Source organism: Symphalangus syndactylus, chromosome 2 (assembly GCF_028878055.3).
Source record: "Symphalangus syndactylus isolate Jambi chromosome 2, NHGRI_mSymSyn1-v2.1_pri, whole genome shotgun sequence".
NCBI classification, from domain to species: domain Eukaryota; kingdom Metazoa; phylum Chordata; class Mammalia; order Primates; family Hylobatidae; genus Symphalangus; species Symphalangus syndactylus.
In genome coordinates, this window is record NC_072424.2 from 96,285,749 (window position 1) to 96,306,983 (window position 21,235).

The 21,235-nt window shown below is 38.8% G+C and overlaps 2 protein-coding genes across 28 annotated transcripts in view; one reads left to right on the forward strand and one right to left on the reverse strand.

Moving 5' to 3' along the window:
- CEP85L (centrosomal protein 85 like) overlaps positions 1-21,235 on the reverse strand; it is a 243,813-nt gene that overhangs the window by 23,964 nt on the left and 198,614 nt on the right. For all 13 annotated transcript variants that reach the window (XM_063620768.1, XM_063620780.1, XM_055262504.2 and 10 more), the window contains one exon: positions 7,239-7,418. In XM_063620768.1, the coding sequence (XP_063476838.1) occupies positions 7,239-7,418 (180 nt within the window). The remainder of the gene's footprint in view (positions 1-7,238; positions 7,419-21,235) is intronic.
- The window catches only part of PLN (phospholamban), a 91,561-nt gene that overhangs the window by 17,260 nt on the left and 53,066 nt on the right, over positions 1-21,235 (forward strand). For 8 of the 15 annotated variants that reach the window (XR_008654024.2, XR_008654018.2, XR_008654017.2 and 5 more), the window contains one exon: positions 689-772. Coding sequence is in view for 4 of the 15 variants with exons in the window: in XM_063620834.1 (XP_063476904.1) it covers positions 763-772 (10 nt within the window). In the remaining 11 variants the exon portion in view is untranslated. Of the gene's footprint in view, positions 1-688; positions 789-12,183; positions 12,643-12,766; positions 13,007-21,235 lie in introns of those variants that run through there. The other 7 variants (XR_008654020.2, XR_008654022.2, XM_055262603.2 and 4 more) reach the window with 5 other exon arrangements.

Below are 21,235 nucleotides of genomic sequence, written 5' to 3' on the forward strand. Positions count from 1 at the left end.
ATTTCTTAGTTTTTCCATAGCTATACCCAAACGCTTTACGGGAACTAAGAGAGGAAGATGCTGCTACAAGTAACTGAAACTGTTTTGTTACTAACAGACTTGCAAAGAAATTGCTTATAGTGTACTAAACAATGCAACTAAAGCTAGAAGAATATACCAAATACTTAGGGGCAGATAATGGACTAGTGAAACCAATTCATACCTCAAGCAACACTACTGTTTAAGGCACTGTGTCATAATTGAATTTGCAGCACATTTTCTTTCTAAAAACCATAAAATAAAAGTGTCTTACTATTGATGCCATTTTGGGATTGATAAAGTATGGTAACTGAACACATGTCACACATGATAATGATTCTAGTAAATCCCAATTTATATAGGCTGAAAGTCAGATTTTCATGTACCTTTTACCCCCACTACATGAAATATACCATCTTTAAATTTCATATCTCATAGTCAAAGCTCTTTCATATTTACTCCTATTTACCTTAAATTACCAATCTTCCAACCATTTAATCCTCTTTTCAAACTTACAGGGTTCTAAAATATTTTTACAGTGTTTTCCCATATTCACTGGGAAAATAACTGGCAATAATTAGCAGTAAGATGGATTATTCTTTCAAATTTTATTAAAGCTAACACTTGTTCACAGTCTAGTTTCTTTCATGTATTTTCTAATTTCTTTCAGGTCTAATGTATAACAATTTTTAAAACTTCATGTGGAAAAATTATTCATTTCACCAGTGACATTAGGATCTACTTATGACCTTTGGTAAGCAGCAACACTGGTAAGACCAACACATCCTATTATTTACTGGGGCTTTCTTAATCAAAGGTAAATGTGCTGGTGTGACAGTTTACCCTGCGATCTATCAGAATGGAAAACCTTACATACTGTTGGCACTGGTGGTGACCATATAATACAATTCCCTTTTTACAGATGAGGCCCAAAGATCTTTAGTGACTTAACAAGTCACAAAATCAGAAGTGGAATTTGAATCTAGATCATCTGACTGAAAATCAACTTTCTTTCAGTTCTTCCTTATGACTCATTATCAGGTTCTTATTTTAGTAACCAGCTGTGCTTGGATTCCCCATCAACCAAGCCTGCTCTTGCCTTAGCAAATGACCCTGTACATTGCAGAGGTAAACATGATAAACCAACCTACGTTTGCTTAATGCTCTCTAACTTGGACTCAACTGTCTAAATGTCTTAAATGTGACAAAATGATGCCTCAAAAAGCAATGACTGGAATAGGTCTGTCTGGGTGCAAAGATGTCCTATTTTTCTTCTTTTTCTTTTGGTTGGCCAACTCTCTTTGCTGTCATGTCAAGCTTGCTTCCCCTGATCACAAATTGCTGCCAACACTCTCCTACGGGACACTGTCTCTGTTATTTGTTGGTCACATGTTGATCATACATATTCATTGGGTCTTGGGTTTTTTTCAGCCTGCTCACAGATGACAAGCTCTTTGTTTTGTTTTTTGGTGTTTCATTTTTTTTAAACTGCCAAGTTTTGTGTTGTTCCATACAAATAGAGGTTACTGAAGTCTGAACTGCATTAATTACCTCCAGATAAATGAGGTGTCACTAATAAATCTTCTCTATTCTATTAATACAAGGCTAAGTTTTTATTTTCAAAGAGGTATGACGCAATACTGATATCATTCCTAGAAGGTAATAGGAAGGACATGTTTTATAAGAGGTTCACAAACAGTTACTTTTCTTTATTGTCTGGCTCTTATAAGAAAGAACTCAAAAGGTAACATTATTATTACCACATTGTTTTTTCTGTCATAGAATCAGTTTTTGATAAGGATTACAGAGTAAATGCCAAAAGAAACAATATGATCCAATCTTGTGTGGACCCAAAGTGCTGTTTGTTTAGTTGATTTGTTATCAAGGAGCCTGCTCTTTCTAATCTATGCACTGCCTTCAAGAACTCAAGTCACCTCCATGTGCTCTGACACAGACTCTGCCCTCTACATTTATCCTCTCTCCTCAAATTTCTCTGGTGTATACATTTCCATTCTTAATTGCCTCACTCCCACAGAAGCTACTCCTCTTCTTTTCTAAGAGTAACTCTACCATATTTGCATCTCTTACCAACCCTTCCCTATGTCTCCTAGGAACTTGCTCCATTATGCACCCACTCTGACATCTTTGATCTCTCTCTCTCATTGTTTTTTCCCTAGCCTACCTTACTGTTTTCTCTCCCATCCTGGCAAAAATTACCTGAAAGAATTCATTCAATATGCCAGGCACCATGAATGGTGCTACATACGCCACAGAGACACATTCAAATACAACCCCCTGCCTTCAAGGAGCTTAGAGAGAAATATAAAAAATAATGATTATACAAATTGGGTTGAGCCCTGGAAAAAAAGAATAAAATGCTATAAGCATATGAAAGGAGGAGTAGAAGGGAAAAATATTAAGCTAGATTTGAACAAATAAATAGGTGACTTGAAAGTGGGAGAAAAAAATAGCCAAGTATTTACCATGCAAAAAGGCCGCTCTGTGTAAAGATCCTGATACCAGAAACAAAGCCTGAGCTGTCTGAGCAACTGTAACACCCAGTGTATCAATCCACAGTTTATCAGAGGAAGATTGGCAGAACCTACGGATATATAATTAGGCAATGTGTCTCAGGCCATGGGAAGAATTTGATTTATATTTTAAAGACCTGGGGAGTAGTGTCAGCAAGATGGCAGAAGAGCAAGTCTTGAACTCTCCTTCCCCAAACCAACATGTGGATTCAATTAAAAAAACAATAAAACCCCCAGCATGGACAAATTCCCTTTTTAAGAAATCCAAAAATTAGTCAAGAAGCTATTGTACTCTGGGTGAATGCAAAATCAGCCACATGGAAGCAATCAAGGAAATGTAGGACACCTTCTGTAATCCTACCCCCAATACAGCATATGATCAGAAGGAACCTGCTGGGAAAGAAAATAGTTGGATCACACATCCAACATCCCAACTTTTCTGGGTGCTGTTCAGGAGACTGGCTTCTGCCTTGCCTATCTTGGAACACTAACAGGACCATGACACTCTTGCTGCCTGGGACCAGTGAGATCAGACCAGTGAGATCAGAGATGATGGTTTAGGCTAGCAGTTTCCAGAGTCCACAGCCCCAGCTCATCACACAGCAATGAGTGAAGAAATTCCAGATTCAAGTTTCTCCCAGTACAGGGAAAGCAATGGACAGAACACCCAACAATCTGACTTTTCAGAAGTCTGGCCAAGGGACTGGCCGAAATTCCACTTGTCTAAGTACTGATGGGACCTAGAATACTCCTGAAGCCTGAAGGATGCTAAGAACAAGAATAAAATGAGTTAAACTAGTACAAAGATATGAAAAGCCCCCCTCTCTGGCCAGACTAATTAGTGAGGGTCTTCTCCTGTATAAGGCTAGTCTGTGAGGAGTGGAAGTGATAGCTATTTTATATAATATACAAGTATCAACTTAAAGAGTGAGGAAAAATTAACACACAGGGAAGTATGTCCAAAACAAACAAAATAAATCTCCTGAAACCAAATCTAATAAAACCAAGATACATGATTTGCCTGAAAGAGAATTCAACATACCCAACATAAAGATGCTCAATGAGGTCAGGAAAACAATGCATGAACAAAGTAAAATTTCAACAGAGATAGGAAATACTTTACCAAACAAATCTTGGAACTAAAAAATATAATAACTGAAATAAAAATTCACTAGAGAGGGTCAAAAGCACTCTAGATCAAGCAGAAGAAATATGCAAACTCAAACACAGGTATTTGGAAATTATCAAGTCAGAGTAACAAAAGAACAAGGAATAAAAAAGTAAAGAAAGCATGAGAAACTTAACACCATTAAGCAGACAAATATACACATTGTAGGAGTCCCAAAAAAGGAAGGGGGTGAAAGGGAAAGAAAGCTTATTCAAAGAAATAATGATTAAAAACTTCCCAAATATGTGTGTGTGGGAGGGAAAGGCAAGAGGCATGGGGAATGGACATCCAGATCCAGGGGACCCAATGGACCCCAAATAAGATGACCCCAAAGAAAATGTATAAAGACACATTTAAATCAAATTGTCAAAGGCAAAAAGAGAATTCTGGAAGCATCACAAGAAAAATGACCTGTCACATGCAAGAGAACTCCAATAAGACTATGAGCAGATTTCTCAGAAGAAATTTTGCAGAGAAAGTGGGATGATAAACTCGCACTGCTTGGGCACTGGGGAATGGGGGTAATTTTCAACCCAGAATAATGTAAGAAGAAGTGTTCTTCAAAAATGAATGGGAGTGGCTGGGTGTAGTGGCTCACGCCTGTAATCCCAGCACTTTGGGGGGCCGAGGTGGGTGGATCACCTCAGGTCAGGAGTTTGAGACCAGCCTGGCCAACATGGTGAAATCTTGTCTCTACTAAAAATACAAAAATAGCTGGGCGTGGTGGCACGTGCCTGTAATCCCAGCTACTCGGGAGGCTGAGGCAAGAGAATCACCTGAACCCAGGAGGCAAAAGTTGCAGTGAGCCAAGATCACATCATTGCACTCCAGCCTGGGCAAAAAGTGCAAAACTCTGTCTCCAAAAAACAACAAAAAAAGAAGAGATAAAGATTTTCCCACACAAACAAAAGCTGTGATATTATAGTTGATTACCTACCCTTGTACTATGAAAAATGTCAAGAGGAATTCTTCAAGTTGAAATAAAGGGATGCTAAACAGTAATACAAAAGCATAAGAAAGTACAGTCGTCCCTTGGTATATGGAAGGGATTGGCTCCAGGACACCTCATGTATAACCAAACCAAATCCACACATGCTCAATTACTGCATAGAAGACATACAAATAGTGAACAGGTATATGAAAAGATGCTCAACATCACTAATCATCAGGAAAATGCAAATCAAAACCATCTCATGCCTGTTAGGCTGGCCGTCTTTTTTCTTGAAAAAAGAAAGTAAATGATGGCAAGGATGTGGAGAAAGGGGAACCTTTGAACACTTGGTGGAAATGTAAAATGATACAGCTGCTATGGGAAACTGTATGGAGGTTCCTCAAATAATTAAAAATAAAACATGATCAAGCAATCCTACTTCTGGATATTTATCCAAAAGAACTGAAACCAGGATCTCTGAGCAACATTTGTACTCCCATGTTCCTAGCAGTATTCACAATAACCCAAGATGTGGAAACAATCTAAATATCCAGCAATAGGTGAATGAGTGACATAAATGTTATATACACACACAGACACACACACACACACACACATACATACTTGTGTGTATATATACATACACACACACAGACACACACACACACAAAATGGAATATTATTCAAACTTTGAAAAGAAAGAAATCCCACCATTTGTGACAAGATGGATGGCTCTGGGGGATATAATGCTAAATGAAACAAGCCAGTCACAAAAAGGCAAATACTATATAATTCCACTTATATGAGATAAGTGAAACAGAGAGTAGACTGGTAGTTGTCAGGGACTGGGGAGCAGGGAAGTGGGAGTTACTCTTCAATGCATATAAAGTTTCAATTACATAAATGAATAAGTGCTAGAGATCTGCTGGACAATATCATGCCTATAGTTCTGAATTATACACTTAAAAATTTGTTAAAAGGGTACATCTTGTATTAAATGTTCTTTCTACAACGAAAAGAGAAAATACAATGGGATGGCATAAATTAGTTTTAACCAAAGAAGTAAAATGACTGGATCCTTTGTTGTTAAAAGTTAAGTCCTTTGAGCTATCAAGAATGGATTTGGGAGGATGTGGAGAAACTGGAATTCTCAACACTAGTAGTGGGAGTATTAAATGGTACAATCATTTGGGTAGTTTCTTGTAAGTTAAATATTGACTCTACAAAACCAATGAACCAGCAATTCAACTACCAGGTATTTATCCAAGATAAATGAAAACACACATACACAAAAAATCTTGTACAAGAACGTTCATAGCAGCCTCATTCATAATTTCTCCAAAATGCTAAAAATCCAAATATCAAGAGGAGAATAGATACACTGTGGTATATCTTTATAATGAAAAACACCACTCAGCAATAGATAGAAACTGATACATGTAGCTATAAAAATAAATCTCAAAGATACTGAATAAAAGAATATATACCATGTAATTTCATTAATATGAAGTCCATGAAAAGTCAAAATTATACTGATAATAATCAAAAAGCACACACACACAACACATTTTATCGATTCATTGGTCAATGGGCATTTAGGCTGGGTCCATATTTTTGCAATTGCAAATTGTGCTGCTATAAACATGCATGTGCAAGTGTTTTTGATGTAATGACATCCACTCCTCTGGACAGACACCTAGTAGGGGGATTGCTGGATCAAATGGTAGTTAGTTCTACTTTTAGTTGTTTAAGGAGTCTCCACACTGTTTTCCATAGTTGTTGTACTCATTTACATTCTCATCAGCAGTGTAACACACACACACGCACACACACACACACACACATCTAGTGTTCCTGTCTGTGTATTTGGCTTTTAGCTTCTTATTCTGAATCAGGGGCTTCTGTTTAATAACTTAAGTTGCATCATTATTAAAGATAGGCCAGCTTCATTTACCAACACTTTATGCCCAACATGACAAAAAAAATGAAATCATAGATTCAATAAGGAAAAGGAGAACAGTTATTTGGTGTAGGCAATCAATTTTTTAAAGATTTTACTTTTTGTTAGAAAGACATACAAGAGCATTTCTTTTTTTTTTTTTTTTTTTTTTTTTTTTTGAGACAGAGTCTCGCTCTGTCGCCCAGGCTGGAGTGCAGGGGCGCAATCTCGGCTCACTGCAAGCTCTGCCTCCCAGGTTCACGCCATTCTCCTGCCTCAGCCTCTCCGAGTAGCTGGGACTACAGGCGTCCGCCACCACGCCCGGCTAATTTTTTATATTTTTAGTAGAGATGGGGTTTCACCGTGGTCTCGATCTCCTGACCTCGTGATTCGCCTGCCTCGGCCTCCCAAAGTGCTGGGATTACAAGCGTGAGCCACCGCGCCCGGCCACAGGAGCATTTCTATCCTCAAAGAAAATCCTTGGATTTCTGCAGATAGCAGAGGGCTTCTCAAAAGTTACTACAAAATTAATCACCTCCACATAAATGTATATATAACCTGGCATGACACCTGACAGGGTAAATGACAGACAAATAATTATATGCTGAGGAAATGTTGTTGACCTAATTCAACTTTATAACAAAAACCTACTTTTTCCTCTAGTTTCTTCTTCTCTTCAATAAATAGGCTTAGTCTTTGTTTGAGAAACTCATTAAGCTGTAAAACTTCTTTCTCAGTAGATGCAAGCTTTTGCTCAAATTCCCCTTGTTGGGAATGGGAAACTGATTCCTCTGAAAATGGTGTCTGGAGTGAAGTGTTCTCATATTGTGGCTGTTAGGAAAGAAAAAAAGGAGGTAAGACTTTAAAAGTTTGTCTTGAACAAATGTGAAGAAATTGGAAATGAAGTATAATATAACAGTACATATAGGCTATATGAACAGACACACCTTGATTTAAATTCCAGCTATCTTGCTTCCTAGTTATGTACCATAATGAAAGCAAATTACTTACCATCTCAAAACCCCGGTTTTCTCATCTCTAAAACAGAAACAATAAAACCTACTTTGCAGTGTTTTTTGAAGAAAGATAAAGTATGTAACGTTTCCAGCATATAGGAGAAACTTCATGAAAGAGCTATTATTTGATTTTAAAAGTATACTTCAACATGTAAATAGTACAGTATATTCATTAATCATATAGAAGTGAAAGTTCTATGTAAATAAATAAAACTAAAGAAAAATTTCTTCACAGGTAATCATTTCCAGCTAATACTAAATTCAATATGTATTAATCGAATGTTTCTCTAACTAGAAAGTAAGATCTATGAATCAGGGATTCTTGTCCATCTCAAAGTGTCCATCTTATATTCCCTATTGCATAGAAAAAATGGCACAAAATAAGTACTCACAAAATAATTGTTGAATGAATAAATGTATTATTGCTTCTATGAGCAAGGCTTTGAAGGAAATTCTTTTCAAGGGGAAGATATTCCCTCTCCCCCATGTAGGATAAAAATCTGGAAGAGGAAGGCAGGAAATACAAATATTCCTTCAAACAAATCAGCATGTGGTTAAGTGCTGTAAAAAGATATCAACAAAGTACTGTAAAAGCAAAGAAAGAGGTTATTTTTCCATTTATTTAAAAGATATTTACAAAGCACATACGTTAGGCATTGTGCTAGGTGCTGGGGATTCTACAGTTAATAAAGTAAGATCCCACCAGTTTAATGTGTCATACACAAAAAGACCAAAAAAAGACAATGAAACTAAGTGCTAAGATAGTTACACGTGCAGTAGCTAAGGGAGGGTGTTACAGAAGTAAATTTGAACTAGGCCTTGAAGAACTGATACTTTCCCAAAAGGTAAGCATGCAATTCAACCATTACATAAATAGCATTTATCATGTCCAGGCTATTTCAAAGATGGCAGACTCACCCTTTACAAACTCAAATTTTAATCAGAGGCATGAGAAGCCTTTAGATGATTGTAATATAGAACTGAATAAATATGGTAGCCAAATAAAGGCCATGTTAAGTACAAAGTATTGGGAGGAAGTAGGATACATGAAGACATTGAGCGAATGAGGAAAAAGGCTTTACTGGAGAGGCGGCTTTTGAGACAGATTTTGAAATACAGGGAGATTCTGGCAAGAATGGAAAAAGGAACAGGCATTCTAGAAAGAACATTTTTAAAAAGGTTAAAAAGTATATACAGAGAGTATCATGTCATGTTTATAGGTTACAAGTGGGCGGAATAAAAGGGAAAACTTACAAATCTAGGTTGCAACCTTCCTGTAGAATTCCAAGAATTGTGAACTTGGCTTTGTAAATCTCTATATTCCCCAGCATTGTCTAGTGTCTAGACTTTCAGCAAGTCTGATGAAAGGGAAGAGATGAGAGGAAAAAGACATGACAGTGCTAGAAGAAATAGGACAAAGCTAGATGCAGTGAACAAGATTCTCTGAGAATGAATATGGATGTTATCGTTTAAAGAAATTATTCTAACTAATTTAGCTGAAAAGAAACAAGGAGCTGAAATAGAGCATGGAGAACAGAATGAAGAAACTGGAAGCAGGGTGAGAGGATTTAGAGAAAATGATTGTTTAAAGATGTAAATGGAAAATAAATGTTAAAGATAACCAAGGTTTAAGATTTTGTCTAAGTAACGTGGAAGATTATCTTCTGGGCAAAAGTAAATATAAAGAAGAACAGTAGGTTATATAGAAAAATAGGTTATACTTAAGCAGATATACTTAATATAATTAGAGTCTATGATTATTATTTCATTTGAATATACAAGTAGAGACGGACATCGGGCAGCAAGGTAGATATGGAACTCAGGAAGATGGCTAGGCTATGAAACTATAAAAAGTTAATACAGACTTCCAGTTTCTAGCCCGGCATGTAAAGAGATCAGAAGTCACCACTCAGTCCTAAAAAAATAAAAATAAAAAGCTGAAAAAACTGAAATATCAACAAGTCTTCTAAAGTCTGTGAGAGAAATGAGGTCACAGGGCAAACTGCTGCCTCCAAAACTGGAAAAAAAGGATAGGTAGAAATGGAGGATCATAACCTAATAATGCAAAAACCCATTAGCAGAAGAGCCAGGGTGGGAAAATCTGTAACTAATGAATTGCTAGAGACTTGGAGTAGATAAATCTGAGAGTTAAAAATTCCATGGGGACCCAATCATACAGGAGGTTTCCATACGTCTGTGAGTTTTACCTCCAGTTCTACAAGATCATCAGTGAGTATCAGAGAAAAATCCCATCCTGTTTCTCGCAGGGGGAGGCGAAAAGGAACCATTTAAAATATGCCAGAGCATTCTGTTCTTAAAAATGCCTGCCATCAGGGGAAACTATTTTACCAGAGCCTAAACTGCTTAACCTAGTTGGGGTAAAGGAAATAACCCAACTCCAGCCAACTCCAGCCTTCCGCAAAAAGGAGGGTTAATACACAAATCAAGCTCCTTTGGCCTTCCCTGTGGAAATACCAACTCCATCGCCCTCCTGCCATCCTGTCCCGCCTAAGGGTGGGGAAAGAAAAAATCTTAGAATGCTGAAGTTCACAATCCAGAGGAACAAATTCACCAAGACTGAGACCTAATCACAGGACTATAGAATACTTCCCCTTCCCTGCACACTTTACCACTGCATTACTAAAGCTCTATTTACCACACTTATTAAACCTTGGACATCATGTCTACTTTCAACAAAAATTACAAGACAGGCAAAAAGGCAAAAAACGCAGTTTGGAGAGACCAAAAAGCATCAGACAGAGAGTCAGATATGGCAAGAATGTCAGAATTATCAGACCAGGGATTTTTGACAACTAGGATTAGTAAGATTATGATAGAAAATGTAGACAGTATATAAGAACATACAGATAATGTAAGTGTAGAGATAAAAATTCTAGAAAAGAATAAAAAAGAAATGCTGAAGACTGAGAACACTAACAGAAATAAAGAATGTCCTTGAGGAACTCATTAGCAGAGTAGACCTGGCTGAGGAAACAATTCCTGAACTTGGGGATATGACGACAGAAACTTCCAATACTGAAAAAGAAAAAAAAAACCTTAAAAAACAATATGCCTTGTTTCACATGAGGCTTCTGACTTGGACTTTTGGGTTAATGCTGGAATGAGTTAAGGCTTTAGGGGACTGTTGGGAAGGCATGATTGTGTTTTAAAATGTGAGAACATGAGATTTGGGAGGTGCTGGGGCGGAATGACATGGTTTGGTTGTGTCTCCACCCAAATCTCAACTTGAATTGTAGTTCCAATAATCCCTATATGTTGAGGGACTCAGTGGGAGGTAATTGAATCATGGGGGCGATTACCCCCATGCTACCATTCTCATGATAGTGGGTGAGTTCTCCTGAGATCTAATGGTCTTATAAAGGGCTTTTCCCTGTTTGCTCGGCACTTCTTCCTTCTATCATATGAAGAAGGATGTGTTTGCTTCCCCTTCCACCATGAATTTAAGTTTCCTGAGGCCTCCCCAGTCACACGGAACTGTAAGTCAATTAAACCTCTTTCCTTTATAAATATCCAGTCTCAGGCAGTTCTTTATAGCAGCATCAGAACAGACTAATACAAAGCCCTTTACTATTGGTGAAGAGGCGATCCTTCCTGCTGCCAAGCACATTTGTCATGAACTCTTAGGAGACGCTGCAGTTCAAAAGGTGACATGTGTTCATCTTTCAGCCATCATCACAACAAAATGAACTGATGAAACAGCAGAGGATATTGAGGCACAGTTGTTAAAGAGGATGAATGAGTCACTGTGGTATGCAATCCAGGTTGAAAAGTCTATCAATGTTGACAAGACAACAAGGCTTGTTTTTGTGTGATATATTTTCAGGAGGATGTGTATGAGGATATGTCATATGCACTTTTATTGCCAACCAACACCACAGCTGCAGAATTATTCAAGTCTTTGAATGATTACATATCAGAAAAACGGAATTGGTCATTTTGTGTCAGTATATGCACAGAGAGGCTTCCATAACTGGGTGTCTTTCTGATTTCACAACTTGGGTCAGATGGTCGCTTCTGCATGTGACTCCACACATTGTATCACCCATAGAGAAATGCTGGCTAGCTGAAAAATGTCACCTGAACTTAGCAACACTTTGCAGGATATCCTTAAAACTATCAACCACATTAAGTACATGCCTTTAACCCACATCTGATGGTGCAGCTCTGTGAGGAGATGGACGCAGGGCACACACGTCATCTCTTATACACAGAAGTGATTGCTTTCTAAAGGTAGATTACTGGCCAGAGTTTCTGAGTTACAAGAGCCACTCCAGAGATTTCTTTTAGAAAAACAGTCACCACTGGCAACACATTTCAGTGACACAGAATGGCTCACAAAACTTGTTTACTTATGTGATACATTCAACCTGCTCAATGAACTCAATCTGTTGTCACTTCAAGGGAGAATGACAATGGTATTCAAGTCAACAGATAAAGTGGCTGCATTCAAGGCCAAACTAGTATTATGGGGGCAATGCATAAACACTGGGATTTTTGACATGTTTCAAACATTAGCAGAGATCTTGAAAGAGACTGAGCCAGGGCCTTCTTTCTCCCAGCTGGTACATGGATCACCTATCTCAGCTTTCTAAAGAATCTGAGCATTAATTCCCAACCACAAAAAAACCCAAACTGGGAAGAAATGGATCGCGACCCACTTGTAAGTTGCCAGGTGCATCAACTCTGTCCACACTAGAAGAGAATCAACTGCTTGAGACTGCAAATGACAGTGGCCTTAAAAGTATGTTTGAGACAACTTCAAGTCTCCATACATTTTGGATTAAAGTCAAGGAAGAATATCCTGAGATTGCCACAAAAGCACTGAAAAGCCTGCTTCCATTTCCAACATCCTATCTTTGTGAAGCAGGGTTTTCTGCAATGATAGCAACCAAAATGAGATTACAGAGTAGACTGGACATAATCAACAGGCTTTGGGTGTCACTGACTCCCAACACTCCCAGAAGAGACGGTCTAGTTGTGGAAAACAAGCTCTGGCCTCCCACTGATTCTACATTATGGTGAGTTGTACAATTATTTCATTATATATTAAAATGTAATCATAATAGAAATGAGGTATACTATAAATGTTAGTGCTTGAATCATCCCAAAACCACACCCCCTCCCCAGGTCTGTGGAGAAATTGTCTTCCTCAAAACCAGACCCTGGTGCCAAAAAGGTTAGGGACTTCTGCTATACACTGTGAAGTTATCCTTCAAGAATGAAAGAGAAAGACTTCCACAGATAAAAATTGAAGGATTTTCTGGCCAGTATATCTGCTTTGCAAGAAATGTTAAAAGCCTTCAGAGAGAAGGGAAATGACACAGGTCAGAAACTCACATCTAGACAAAGAAAGCAAGAGCATCAGAGAAGGAATAAGTGAAGGTAAAAATTTTTAAACCTTTATTATTCTTAATTGATCTAACAAGTGACATTTTAATTACAGCAAAAATGTAATCATTTATGTATGTTTCTGTGTATGTGTGCATGTATGTATACATACGCTTATGAATAAGTGAAATGACTGATAACAATGATACAAGGATGAGAAGGAAGATGGAGGAATTAGACGTATTTTGCTATTATATGGTACTTATTATAAGGTATGATTCATTACCTTCAGGTGGTGTAGGGTTACTTGACAGAAGACTTGGATTAGTTGCAAATGTAAATGAAAACTATAGGGCAACCACGAAAGAATGTAAAAAGAGAAGTGTAATAAAGTAGAAAGAGAAAAATTGATTAATATAAAATGCTCAATTAAAATGACTGGGAAATGGTTGGCTCATGCCTGTAATCCCAGTACTTTGAGAGGCTGAGGCAGGAGGGTCACTTAAGGTCAGGGGTTCAAGACCAGCCTAGGCAACATAGTGAGACCCCCCATATCTACAAAAAATAAAAATAAATACAAATGATAAAAGACAGAAAGTGTGGAACACTACAAAAAAATCTACAGCTAAGCATCAAAATACATCAAACAAAAACTGATAGAACTGCAAGGAGAAACAGATTAACCTACTATCGCAGTTGGAGGTTTTAACAACTGTATCAGAAATGGACAAATCTAGCAGCTTAGGAGGCCAAGGCAGGTGGATGGCTTCAGCCCAGGAGTTTGAGACTACCCTAGGAAACACAGTGAGACCCAACCTGTAAAAAAAAAAAAAAAGAGAGAGAGAGAGAGAGAAAGGAGAGGAAAGAAAAAAGGCAGGAAAGGGAGGGAAGGAGGGAGGGGAGGGAGGGAGGGAGGGGAGGGAGGGAGGGAGGGGAAGAGAAAAAAAAAGAAACGGACAGTTCCAACAGGCAGAAAATCAGTAAAGGTGTAATTTATCTCAATAGCCCCATCAATCCATTAACTGTAACTGACATCTGTAGACTACTCATCCAGAAACAGCATTACACATTCACCTCAAGCTCACCTGGAACATTCACCAAAGCAGACAACATTTTGGGCCATAAGATACATCTTAAGAAATTAAAAAGATAAAAAATCATCCAATGTCTGCTGTCAGACCATAGTGGAATTAAACTAGAAATCAAAAACAGAAAGACAGCTGGGACATCCCAAAATACCTGGAGATTAAATAACACACTTCTACATAATATATAGGTTAAAAAGGAAATTTTAAAATGTCAACTAAATGAAAAGGAAAATACAACCTATCAAAATTTGTGGTATCCAGTGAAAGCAGTACTTAGAAATTTATAGCATTGAATGCATATATTAGATAAGAAAAAAAGGATCTAAAATAAATCATCTAAGCCTCCACCTAGGAAATCAGAAAAAGTAGAAAACATCAACTAGAAAAAGTAAATCTGAAATAAGCAAAAGAAAAGAAACTAGAAGTTCAATATTTGAAAATCAATTAAGGTACTCCATCACCAACAGGCTAAAGAAGACAAAATATGATTATGTCAAATCCAGGAAATGCACTTGACAAAATCTAACACCCATTCACGATTCAAAACTCTTGGCCAGGCACGGTGGCTCATGCCTGTAATCCCAGCACTTTGGGAGGCTGAGGCGGGTGGATCACAAGGTCAGGAGTTTGAGACCAGCCTGGCCAATGGGGTGAAACCCCGTCTCTACTAAAAATACAAAAATTAGCCAGGTATGGTGGCAGGCGCCTGTAGTCCTAGCTACTCGGGAGGCTGAGGCAGGAGAATCACTTGAGCCCAGGAAACGGAGGTTTCAGTGAGCTGAGATCACACCACTGCACTCCAGCCTGGGGGACAGAGTGAGACTCTGTCTCAAAAAAAGCAAAAAACAAAACAAAACAAAACAACTCTCAGCAAACTAGTAATAGAGGGGAGCTTCTTCAATTTAATAAAGAACATATACAAAATACAAGTATAGCTAACGTTATACTTACAGTGGTGAGAAACTTGAAGCTTCCCCACCAAGATAAAAAAGCATGCAAGAATGTCCCCTCACTACTGCTTTTCAACATCATACTGGAAGTGCTAGCTAATGCAATAAGACAAAAAGAGTACATAAAAGGTATACTGATTGGAAAGGAAGGAAGAAATAAAACTGTCATTGTTCACAGATAACATGATCATCTTCATAAAATGTCAAAAAGAATCCACACAAAAAAAGTCCTGGCTAGGTGCAGTGGCTCATGCCTGTTATCCCAGCACCTTGGGAGGCCAAGGTAGGAGGATCACTTGAGCCCAGGAGTTGAAGACCAGCCTGGGCAACATAGTGAGACCTTGCCTCTACTAAAATATTTTTTTTTAATTATCCAGGCATGGTGGCACATACCTGTACTCCCAGCTACTCAGGAGGCTGAGGCAGAAGGATTGCTTGAGCCCAGGAGATGGAGGCTGTAGTGAGCGCTACTGCTGGGAGCTGAAAATGCCAAAGGGATCGTGACCAACTTAGCATTCCACTGGTGGCTATATGATCAAACAGCAAACTATTTATTGTGAATGCAGGATATGGGCAAACTCACACTGCACCTGCTGCCAAAAGGTTTGCTGAGGACCACTCCCTGGCGCTGGGCTCTGTGAAGTTATCTACTGGGAAATCTAGCACCTATTGTTCGAAGGATGCAGTCTCGCAAGCCTGCTGTGAACCAAACAGGCCAACTGATAATTACCGGACAATCACCCCCGCTTTCTCGTTATCTCTTTTACCTAATAAATTCAGAAGGCTGAAAAAGCTCAGGGCACCTGTCCACTAGAGGCAAGGTACCCCCTGACCCCTTCTTCCAATTACACTCTTTTGTCTTTGTCTTTTATTCCTGCGTTCGCCCCCTTTGTTCAGTGTCCCAAGGTCCATGCAGGCTACAAGTATTGCCCCAAACAGCAACAAAATCGGGTGCTCTACAAGCTACAATTGCACATATGATTGTGCAACTGCATGCCAGCCTAAGCAACAGAGCAATACCCTGTCTCAAACAAACAAACATCTTGAAGAGGCGTCTGTTCTACTTCTTGTTTGGATAAACAGCTTGTGAGAGGCTTCTCAGGAGGCAAGTCTAATCTCATAGGGGCATGACACTGGAAGTCTTTTTCTGCCTCATTCTCCACATGGTCTTGATCTTGCTTATTTTTGTCCTCCTCAATTCTCTGTTTTCTCCCCTTTTCTTCCCCTGGAACTGGCTTCTCTCCTTTCTTTCTCTTTTTCCACTTTCTGTCCTTGTGTTTGTCATGATTGTTTTTGTCTCTGAAGAGGCTGGAGCCGTGCTCCAAACTGCCCGTGGAGAGCTCAGTAACTGCTTTCCCTCCTACTTTGAGGACCAGCTTCAAGGGCTTTTCCACATACTCTTTGTAGAGGTGCTTCTCTGACTTGTGCTCCTTGCCCATGTCTGACCAGGCCCTGGTGACCACCTCCCATGCCAGGCCCAGGCCTTGGAATGCCGCTTCTGGTCTAGGCCAGGTGAGCTGGAGGGTAGGAGCGGGGCCTACCAAACCCCGTGCGTCAATGCAGGGGGCTAGCATGTGCACCGGGTAGCACAAGGCCCCTCTTGAGAAGACAGCCCATGAGACCCAGCTGGAGCCTGAGAGCATGAATCAACTGATGAGACAACTGCAGAGAAAAGATCCAAGTGCTCTTTTCATTTTCTGTGATTTTATTGCTCCTGGCTACTCCATCATCATTAAACACCCAATAGATCTCAGCAACACCAAAGAAAAGATCAAGAACAATGAAGAACTAATGGATAACTTCAAACCAATATGTACTAATGCCATGATTTACAACAAACCAGAGACCACTTATTATAAAGCTGCAAAGAAGCTGTTACACTCAGAGATGAAAATTTTTAGCCAGGAAAAATTCAGAGCCTGAAGCAGAGCATAGACTTCATGGCTACCTTGCAAAAAACTTGAAAGCAGAAAGACAGAACAGACATCTCACAGAGTGGGGAGGATGGAGGCTGCTGGCTGAGAGGGAGAGAGAGGACTCTGGAGATGCCGAAGCACAAGCAAGAGTCCCAGCAAAGAAAATAAAAAGAAAGACAAAGATATGCTTTTAAGTTTAAAAGCAGTAATTTAGAGAGACAGTAGGAGCAGCTTGACTGCATCGTGAACGAATCTGGAGGAAAGCTGACCACGTGGCTTGTTAACAGTCAGTGGGAATTTGAAAGAAGAAAACCAGACGGAACAAGAAGACTGGGACTTCTCCATCCTGTGGATCCCACTGTAGGAGAGCCAGGATACTGCCCTGTGAGACTGGGAATGACAACTGGAAGACTTCAGTCTGGAGTGAATACTCTGCAGGGGTTCAAAGAGGATAAAAGGAACAAAGTAACTCCAGGGTTATATTTGAATTATGGACCCTAGAGTTCTTATGTACTGCATTATGACTCCACGTTTACAAATATCAGCAAGGATAATTCAGATTTAATCTATGCAACCTATGGGGGAAGACTGATCTTCCAAGCAATTTCAGCAACCATGAGTTTCTAGCCTTATGCCAAGATTATCCATATGTTATGACAGATAGTTTGCTGGATGTTTTAACAAAAGGAGGGGATTCCAGGGCCCTATGAGTTGGAGATATTACCTGAAGATGAAGGCCATACTGGGACACTTCACACAGCAAAACAAATGGAGATTACAGAAGTAGTGCCAGCAGGACGTTTGGACTTTAATACTCAAGATAGGCTCGTGGCACTCAAAGCAGTAACAAACTTTGGCTCTCCGGTTGAAGTTTTTGACTCTTGAAGACGCTGAAGTATTCCAGAAGAAACTTGACGAGACCAACAAATTGCTGAGGGAGCTCCAGGAAGCCCACAATGAGCATTTGAACACCTGACCCCTTCTCAATATGATGTCTCTTGGATCCCTCATACAAAGAAATGCATCTTGCTGAACAGGTGACCAATAATCTTAAAAGAACTTGCACAACAAGTAACTCCAGGTGATATCGTAAGCACGTATGGAGTTCGAAAAGCAATGGGGATTTCCATTCCTTCCCCCGTCACGGAAAACAACTTTGTAGATTTAACATAAGATCTTAAAGAACCTAAAAAGACACTGGGTGGACCTAGTGGGAGTTGAGGCCACCTGGTATTTGATTATGTATTATGTACATACTTTTCCATTCTTAACTTAAAAACGCTTTCACAAGGTATCAAATATTTGTAAATTGTGTTTTTAATTAAACTTCGAAACAGTGAAAACAAACAAAAAACACCTTCCTGGAACTAATTATAGCAAGGTTACAGGATACAAGGTTAACACACAAAAGTCATCATTTTTCAGTATGTCAACAATGAACAAGTGGAATATAAAAATTAAAAATTCACTACCATCTATATTAGCAACCAAAAAATAAGATGGGTATAAATCTAACAGCATATGTTCAAGATCTATATGAAGACAACTATAAAATTCTTCTAAAAATGTTCTAAGAAGAACTAAATAAATGAATAGCTATTCCATGTTCATGGATAGAAAGACTCAATATTGTGAACATGTTGGTTCTTTCCAAGTTGATCTACAGATTCAACACAACCCCAACCAAAATCCTAGCATATTACTTAGTAGATTCAATGAACTGATTCTAAGTTTATATGGAGAGGCAAAAGACCCAGAATATCCATCACAATATTAAAGGAAAAGAACAAAGTTGGAGTACTGACACTACCCAACTTCAAAACTTATAATAAGGCTACAGTAATCAAAACAATGTGGTATTAGTGATAAAATATAAAATTAATCAATGCAACAAAATAGAGAGTCCAGAAATAGGACACATAAATATAGTCAACTGATCTTTAACAAGGGAGCAGATGCAATACAGGGGAAAAAACAGCCCTTTGAACAAATGGTGCTGAACAACTGGACATCCACATGCAAAGAAAAAAAAAGAATCTAGACACAGACCTTATATTTTTTACAAAAATTAATTCAAAATGGATCACAGACCTAAAACACAAAACTGTAAAACTCCAAAAAAAAAAAAAAAGTAGAAAATCTAGATGAACTTGGCTATGGCAATGACTTTTTAGATATAACATCAATGCTGAATCCATGAAAGGATGAACTGATAAGCTGGACTTCATTAAAATTAAAAACTTTTTCCCTCCAAAAAACAATGGCAGGAGAATGAGAAAACAAGCCACAGACCAGGAGAAATATTTGTAAAAGACACATCTGATCTAAAAACAAACAAACAAACAAAAACCTGTTATCCAAAATGTACAAATAATAGGCTAGGCGCGGTAGCTCACGTTTCTAATCACAGCAGTTTGGGTGGCCGAGGCAGGAGGATCACTTGAGGCCAGTAGTTCGAGATCAGCCTGGCCAACCTAGTGAAACCCTGCCTCTCACTAAAAATACAAAAATTAGCTGGGTGTGGTGGTTTATGCCTGTTGTCCCAGCTACTCAGGAGGCTGAGGCAGGAAAATCGCTTGAACCCAGGATGCGGAGGTTGCAGTGAGCCGAAACCGCATCACTGCACTCCAGCCTCGGCAACAGAGAGAGACTCTGTCTCAAAAAAAGAAAAAATAAATCATACCTACATAATGAAGCTTACATTTAAAAAAAATAATAATACTAGGTCTACAGAACTTCTATATAGCTGAATATGTGGAAATTCCCTCCTGAAGGGTGGCACCCCTGGAGATGGCATAGAATCTCTGCATTCCTTATCTCATACCTTCCCCTATGCATCTCTTCAATCTGGCTGTTCATCTGTATCTTTTCTAATATCCTTTATAATAAATGGGTTAAGTGTAAGTAAAATGCTTCTTGAGTTCCAGCAAGTTAATCAAACCCAGGGAGGGGGTTATGTGAACTCTGATTTATAGCCAGTTGGTAAGAAGCATTTGGGACTTGAAATTGGCATCTGAAGTGGAGGGCAGTTTTGTGGTAGTGAGTCCTCAATCTGTGGGTTCTGACACTATCTCTACACATACAGTGTCAGGATTAAATTAGAAGACAGACACCCAGATGGTGTCTGCTGAAGAATATGCAGAACTGACTGCTTGGTGTGTAGGGAAACAAATACCATACACGTGGTGTCAGAAGTACTGTGCTGAGTGGAGAGTAGAGTGGGAAAAATGCATCTTTGGTTTTTCCTATATCACTACAGCAGCTTTACTGTTAATTGCCAGAACTTGGAAATTATCAAGATGCCCTTCAGTAGGTGAAGGCTGTGCATGTGTGAAGATATGGAGGATATGGGAAATCTTGGTACTTCCCATTCAATTTTGTAAATGTAAAACTGCTCTAAAAAGTAAAGTTAATAAATTTTTAAAAAGTTAACACAGGTGCTTCTACTATAATGCAATATAGACATTCCTGGAAAATCATGCACTAAAAATAATAGGGCATATGGAACGAATAGGATTAAAAACACTCAATTCAAACTGATGCAATTTTAACTAGTGCACTAACAAAAACAGTGACTCAGGAGATAACTTGGACAGTCTGAACAGGTGGTCACAGTGATACTGTAAAACCACATACACACACAGTCAAAATGCTGGCAGTACTTTAATTAGAGGTCTGGTGGGTGTTCAGATGATACAGGTAGACTCTGTGATATAGGGGTTGCTGTGCAGGTGGAGTAGGAGGGAACATAACCTGGCGTGAACTGAAAGTCTGTAAAGAAGGAAGTGCACCTCTCAAGGAAGAGCACCCAAAGGGCAGGTACTCTTTTACAATTTTCTTATTAGCAGAAGAAAAAGCTGCTAATGTAGTAGGTAACCCTAAGCCTTTTGCTTTCCTGGCCAAATATTTTAATTTTATTCACCATATTCTAACTCCCCTTGCCTGGGGAGTTGGTGGGGGAAAGCACTTATGAACCAATCTAGAAAACTAAGCAGACATCATTCTCCTATTTACCAATTGTGTATGAGCAAATTTGCACCACAGAAATGTGTTTTGTGGCAAGACAAGCTGTAGTTGAAACTCTATGTGAACTTAATCATATAGAAAAAGAAAAATCTGAGGCCAGATGTTTTAATTTCTACATTTAGTAACATCTTTTCAGCCTTTATCTGCCTTCTCTGACTTTTATACAACTGTTCCCTTTCTATGGAAAAACCTTTGCTTGCTTTCCTTTCTAGAACAACTCCCTCAGGCTCCTTCATAAGTTGTGCTCTTCTGCTACCTTCTAAAATGCTGCTGTTCCCTGTTTCTAGTTGTGGATCCCATTTT